The following is a 6,912-nucleotide window of genomic DNA, read 5'->3' as shown; positions in this document are numbered from 1 at the left end:
TGCTGTTGTTGCTGTTGCTGCTGTTGCTGTTGTGCGGAGCCATGGTGGTTGTTGTGTTCGTGGGCTTCGAGGAGGGCGGCTTGGGTTATTGGGTTGCGGGAGGAGGTGTACCAGATCGAGTGCGACAACCCTAACCCTAACCCTAACCCTAACCCTAACCCTAACCCCCAGGCTAAGTATGCATAGTTCGTGGATATGTATAACGGCCTCTAGTTGTGTATTCACCTGGCAACGCCGTTAGAATATTCTCTGTCTTATTTTGATTCAAAAGTTCTTTATTCTCATTTTTAACCTTTAGCATCTATAGTTATAAACTCCTTGAACTTCCTTTATTATATAACAATAAGCTAGCAGGCTATCATTGAAACACTATCATGCCTTTATTAATACCCGCTCTTAGTACACTACTACTAACTGAGGCGTTTAATCTTGTCCTCAAGCTAACTGGAATAAAGACCCAACAGTAGCTGTCTCTATCTCGGGAAACCTCTGGTTGAGTGGGTTATCAGGCTTGAGATTGCACTTGCCCGAATCCCATATAATGCCAAAGAAAGCCAGAAGCCCTTGTAGTTGGTCCTTAGGGAAATGAGGGTAGTAATCCTTGTGTGCCGGAAGTTCACAGACTTCCCCGGCTTGCAAATTCCCCATCGAGTCGTGCGTAACGCTGAACTTGGGTCCCTTGTTCTTTTCTGCCAAAGCCACGACCTCGGTCAGAGTCAACCTATCCCCAATGACATACATCTCCTTCTCCCAGTGATCCAGACCCAGAGCTTTGACGACAAACTTTGCAATGTCGAAGCTGTACGCCAAAACAACAGGAACTGACCCAGAGCCTGGAACGGTAGCCGTGTTGTGCATCATGTCGACCAAAACCACTAGAGGCGTCATATGCGACTTTCCGCGAGGCATAACGAAGTAGTCGGAGAGAAACCCATTGAGGAAGCAGATCCATTCGAGCGAGGAACCCTCGAGAGCTTACATGGCAAGTACTTTGCCTTCTGCAGCTAGGAATACCTTCGACTCCCTGGACAGAACAAGTCAGCGAGGTTTCATCTTGGGTCAAGTATCCGTACTCTGGAGTATAAGTAATCCCCCACGCATTTGCGATATATCGCCTCGTCACGACCGACTTGCTTGCGGCTTGAATGAGATTAAGCTCAGACTCTATACCAAGAGACGAAGTGAGCGTTGAGATAACGGTGCTGATTGAAAAGGTCTCCAGTGTACTACGGAGCTGGTTGATATCCGAGTAGTCGACGGAGATGATACGGGCTCCAATTTCAGCTTCATTCTCGGGGTTGGCCTGCGGTAGACAGCATAAATATCCTCGAAATACAGATACAGATGCAGGGGACGGAAAGATTACTCACTGTTCTGGCGAGAATCACTACGTTGTGAATTCCGTCACGGACAATGGTCTCCACGATAGTGCGGCCCATAGCGCCTGTCCCTCCGGAACCAGGCAGTCTGTTCATGGTCCCCGAAGTTGCTGACGGTACGACGCTCATGGTCGGCACCCAGTTTCCATACCCAGAGCAAGGCCGCGAAGGTTGGCAAACGTTTGCTGCCAAACCAGAGTCATTAGCTGCACTGCTCCACAATGACTACGATCAATGGCACAACACGGCAAGACAGATCCTCGATCAGTTATGCAGCGTTCCAAATCGACTTCTGAGTTGGTCGTTTGACGAAACGCCAAACTTGCCTACTTGGTCGTCATTGTCCGGAAATGTCATCATCATCGGGGATGCCGCTCACGCTATGCCAGCATCCTCCGGGCAAGGTGTCAATCAGGCCTTGGAAGATGCTTATTCTCTGTCGAGGCTTATCGCTGTAGATTGGACAAGGGAAAATTGGCCACTCAGCCTTGAGACATGGCAATCTTGGCGACAGACAAAAATTGACCGCGTACTTCTAGACAGATATCGACCGCGTCAGCTGATCTGGGTTCGACACTGCTAGGTCCGACGCGGTGGCTATTTGACTTGGACATAGAGAGCTTAGACGCAAGATTGGCAGCAATCTAGGATTAAGATCTTTTTTGTCGATTCAAGAAATCGATTCTACGGGAAGATTTCCAGGCACCTTTCGAAGAACAAGGCTTCATGTGTCAAAGTTGCTCCCGTTATTATCCTAGAACTTAACCATCTGGACTCAAAGATTATAGACTTGAAGCAAGAATGCAGTAGGGGCTTCGATCTTTCCATCTTCCAGCCCCCGAGGCTTATCTCTGTAGCGACGTGCGTACGATGCAGAATCTTGCTTACTCTGTCTAAGGTCTTTGTGGGATACGCGTGCAGGGTTAGAAAGGGGGATGACTTTAAGCAGTCCCGTATCTCCTTGGCCACGAGTCAGCTAACTTGCAACTTGATGCGGTCCAGTACGACTGTACAATCCTCGAGTACCTACGGAGGTACCCTTACATAACATAAAGCACGAAGTAAGATTGCGAAAACTTCATTGCATAGACATAATAAGTTCTTGGAATAACTACCGTCATAGTAATAGAATACTAAGTCTTTCAGAGCATGTCCACTCAGTCCCGCCTCCGTGTTACCGAGTTAACCTTAGTGAACATACTGAATCTATCCATGCCGTGTTTAGTCTTTTTCACCTTCCTCTTTTCTATCCTTTCTCGTTTATCTGATTGGCCAACCCCTATGTTGCTGACAGCGGCACAGCGAAACGTAGGTACTTGGCAAATGTGACCATGCCGACCAACATGCATGAACAATCTTATGAAAGAGGGGTAGGCCGTCGAACAGTCGAGAGTCATAAAAGACTCCTTACCGCGCCTGGTAAGTAGACCGATACAGCATCATTTTCCTCGGAAATTCGTCCTCTCTAACGAGAAAAGCACAACGCTTTGACCTCAGCCTGTATCTGGACATCGGCAAACGGCCCAGCATGTCATCAGCACCTGTAGCGCCCACCGCAATGAGCTCGCAGTTTCCCAATGAGTCGCCAATCATTGTTGATGAACAGGTAAGCATCAAGGAACCGGTCATGTGGACTTTGGAGTTGATGAGCTATGATCTCTCCAGCTTGATGAAGACGCAACATCAGATGTCACCAGCGTTAGTCTCAGCTTTTTGCGTCTCGGGGATGTCTTACTAAAGATACATTGATGTTTGTAGACCATAGCATCCTCAACGACTAGCCTTGCAGACTCAATGTTCAATTTTCGTGTGGAGAATGGGCGCACATATCATCGATATAAAGATGGAAGTAAGTTCCTTCTGATATTCTGTTCACGCCGCAAATTACCTTGTCTACTGATATGAAGCATCTCTGATCTGTAAAGAATACTCCTATCCCAATGATGAGAGGAAAAGTGACAGACTGGGTAGGTCAGCTTTATGAGCTCCAGCTTCCTGGAGCCCAATGTCGCTCACGAATCCTGCAGACCTTCAACATCAGCAATTCCTCCATTCTGTCGATGGAAAACTTGGCCTCTCACCGCCGAACCAAGATGACTACCCCGCCAAGCGTGTTCTCGATATTGGTACTGGAACCGGGATTTGGGCAATTGAGTTCGGTGAGCTCAAGCCCGAAGCAGAGGTAGTGTACATCACCTCAAGTCAATGAATCCATCCACTGATGATGATACTAGGTCATTGGCATTGACTTGTCTCCCCCTTTGGCCGAGTAAAACTCTCCATTCAAATACTATGACCTATGATTCCATAAACTAGTCAAGAGTGCCGCCTAACGTAACATTTGAGGTGGATGACATCGAAGAACCGTGGACGTTCTCCTTGCCATTTGACTACATTCACAGTCGAATGATGACGTCTAGCAAATCTGATTGGAGACGACTCATTCAAAATGCTTTCGAGTTCGTATCTTAGTTTACCTGTTCGCCTCAGAACCCCTTTTACAGACTCTGACCAAAACCAAAGTAATCTCACGCCCGGTGGTTACCTCGAGCTCCAGGAGATGGATCTCATGCCTCAATCCGATGACGGTAGTCTGAAACCCGACGCTGCGGTTGTGCGGTGTTTTGCCCTCCTTGGTAAGGCGGCTACGGTACTTAACCGATCCTTTCAAGACATCCCGGATCTCGTCAACGTGATGCAAAAAATAGGTTTCGTCGACGTCTCAATCAAGAAGGTGATGTGGCCAGTAAATACGTGGCCCAAAGGGCAACACTATAAACTACTAGGGCAATGTGCCCACGAAAATTGTATGTCCGAGATTGAGGATTGGACTATGGCACCTTTGACACACGGCCTTGGCTGGGGTAAACAAGAAGTGGAGGTCTTTTTGATTGAGCTGCGAAAAGAATCTAAGGACCGACGCATTCATGCATACTGGCCTTGGCAAGTCACCTACATTACCTTACCCAATAGGAACATATCACACTGCTGACTGGATCACCGTATAGTTATGCACTATATGGAAGAAAACCTAAAGCCAGGTGATAGATCATGCTTACGTAGCTTGCGCGAAGTCTCGATGAAACGAACTGGACCAGGCCACCTGCTTCTTAGGGTTAGTATTTCACCTGGCATGTTAATCTATCGTAAGATGGCCACATTCTTGTTCACTTTATGGGATATAAGAGTCTTTTGAAAATTAAACGAATAAATATCAACCTGCTTGCCTATGCCCCAGTCTGAGAAGTAGGACTCCCAGACCTATCGGTCGTCACAGATTGTGTACTGCCTTTGGAGGAACTTCCTCTATTCCACATTTCGAATTCCCTCGCTATGTCGTCCAGCCCTGTATCAACTGGAGACAGTGACAATTCCGTTGATGGGTCATCTGAGATCTTGCTGAACTTATCTCTTCTATAAGTCGGTTGGTATTCCTCGGAGGGTGTTGCATCCGTTGTTTTCTTTGGCTTTTTGCTAACCAAAAATCGTAGTAGTGGCCGAAGTGCAGGAAGGCTTGCACACAGAATGGCACACGAGACTTCAACTAAAGACCAATTGATGACGTCCACATTGTCCCAGGTAACATCAGATGTGAATGAAAGATGAACCAGAAATTTCAATCTGACCATACTAGTGACACATCCACTGAAGTACCGTCGAAATGGTCAGCGAGTTCTTTCCGTAAAGGAGCTGGCTACTTACAATGACCCTAGCCCAAATATGAGACTGAGCCAGAGTTTCTTCTTGGTACTGAGCTGAAGTCGAAGAAGCTCTGGAATGGGAAGAATAAGGATAGCAATGTCCTCAATGACGCTGAATACTGCACCAGAGTAGCCAATTGCTACAATATTCATGCATTTTCTAGATGGATCGTCGAGATTCCAGGTTGAGGTGACTGGCGTGCATTCGAAAATGACAAGAAAGAGGAATATCGCCGCGTGCAGAATCAAGAACAGAATAAAGAGTTGGGTTGTAAGATAGAACCATCGAGAAGAGAAGAAGATGCGCGAGAAGAAAAGCAGAAGTGAAATCTTAGCCATAATCTGGGCCAAGATATAAAGTTGTTCGCCAATATAGAACATCTGAATGAGTCTTGTGCTTGCCCAAGGTTCGACATGCCAGTAGTGCAAGCCAAACCCTAGGCCGGTTCCCGCAATTTGGATGCCTGTTATTGCGGCGAGAAGGACCTGGTATTGGTTTGTTAGTATGCGATTCCCATACGTCGCTCAATCTTCATTCTTTATATTGCATACCGTTGCTGCAATGATCATCCAATCATCCCACCAAAGTCGGTGGTCAACCAGGTATCGTGAAATGCATCGAAGTCCGACAACAGTGAAGGCAATGATAGATAATGATATTGCCACTGCTCTTGCTTCTTCTCTTCTTGACGGCTTCGGGAAAGTCGCACAGAGGTCTGTCTCAACTTGAGCAGCACCTATTGAGACATAAATCATCATCGATTCCATTCAAGGGTGGCGTCGCGCATGTTCTTACGCTTTTGGTCCTCGAAAGAACATTTCAGACGAACACATGACGACAGGTCTGCCTGGAGTTCGATGTCTATACACAGACAATTGGCGATAGTAGAGACAGATTCCAGCTTACAGCCCCCATGTTGGAGACCAGTAAGAAGGCAAGGAAGCTGCAAAGACGAATAGCATGTCAGTTTTGAAGTCCCGCAACTCTATCGTGCCCCGACATTTGAGCTACAAATACGAATTGAGACCAAGTTATGTGTACTCACCGCGCATGATGGAATCTGTGATACAAGGCTGGTGAGGGTGGTTTCCGCACCCCGTACGGACGAGAAGTATGGCGATAGTAAGAGCACAAGAAGGTAATGCTTCATCTGCCTCATGTTCGCCGTACCATTCCACGTGGAATGGAGAACGTTGCCAAACGTGGACCTGAAAAGTAAACGCAGATGGAGGAGAAAGGGCACAACGTGCCCACTCCCCAAGTGAAGAGGGCTTTTTTCTGTACATAAACAGTGGATGAAAATTGGGAGGATGCACTAACAACGGGTTATGGCGTATGGCGTCCCTCTGAAACGCCGTGCCGGCTGCTAGTGTCCAAGCATCTCTGCACTATTGAGTACTAAACTTGCGCCGTAAGACACCAGCTCTTGATGCCACTGCCAATTCCGTGTGATCTACCACCTCAGGAGAGGAAAAGGGGTTAATCATGCCGTGTGCCAGATGATATTGTCGTGTTCAACACGTTGCCGGTGCCAATGCAATCTACGGCAATTATGCCAAACGCGTCGCTTGCGCGCCTCTGTCGCCGTCTATATCCGGTTAGAGAGGACAGTCAAATTAGGCCGCCTTGGATATACCTACCTTCTGCAGGTAGAAGAGACCTGGGCTTTGAATAAAGGTCAGGGTCACATTGAGAGTCCAAATTAATATGGTGCCTTTGTCTGTTCAGCTTGGCTTAAGGATTTGGGCAAGGAGAAGTAATCATCAACACTGTCCTAGATAGCCTGTCAAGTTTACGTCGCAAATTCTGGGGGGCTTGCAGCGAAATAATC

At 47.3% G+C, this 6,912-nt stretch overlaps 3 protein-coding genes across 3 annotated transcripts; 1 reads left to right on the top strand and 2 right to left on the bottom strand.

Annotated features, from left to right (window-relative positions):
- Window positions 1–435: 435 nt before the first annotated feature.
- Window positions 436–1,508, bottom strand: CTAM01_15699 (uncharacterized protein; the record flags this gene model as incomplete). Its single annotated transcript, XM_060531693.1, has 3 exons — window positions 436–974; window positions 1,171–1,303; window positions 1,371–1,508. 3 exons carry the CDS (start codon window positions 1,506–1,508, stop codon window positions 436–438), a joined length of 810 nt encoding a protein of 269 aa, XP_060373749.1.
- Window positions 1,509–2,907: 1,399 nt separating this feature from the next.
- Window positions 2,908–3,652, top strand: CTAM01_15698 (uncharacterized protein; the record flags this gene model as incomplete). Its single annotated transcript, XM_060531692.1, has 5 exons — window positions 2,908–2,985; window positions 3,045–3,077; window positions 3,138–3,228; window positions 3,407–3,561; window positions 3,614–3,652. The coding sequence occupies 5 exons, from the start codon at window positions 2,908–2,910 to the stop codon at window positions 3,650–3,652; spliced, it is 396 nt and encodes a 131-aa protein (XP_060373748.1).
- A 954-nt stretch (window positions 3,653–4,606) lies between these two features.
- Window positions 4,607–6,231, bottom strand: CTAM01_15697 (uncharacterized protein; the record flags this gene model as incomplete). Its single annotated transcript, XM_060531691.1, has 5 exons — window positions 4,607–5,024; window positions 5,082–5,566; window positions 5,633–5,817; window positions 5,877–6,024; window positions 6,127–6,231. The coding sequence occupies 5 exons, from the start codon at window positions 6,229–6,231 to the stop codon at window positions 4,607–4,609; spliced, it is 1,341 nt and encodes a 446-aa protein (XP_060373747.1).
- Window positions 6,232–6,912: the final 681 nt, after the last annotated feature.

This window comes from Colletotrichum tamarilloi (assembly GCF_030869305.1).
Source record: "Colletotrichum tamarilloi strain Tom-12 chromosome Unknown Scaffold_173.1, whole genome shotgun sequence".
In the NCBI taxonomy this organism is placed as follows: domain Eukaryota; kingdom Fungi; phylum Ascomycota; class Sordariomycetes; order Glomerellales; family Glomerellaceae; genus Colletotrichum; species Colletotrichum tamarilloi.
This window is presented reverse-complemented; position numbering and strand designations above follow the sequence as displayed.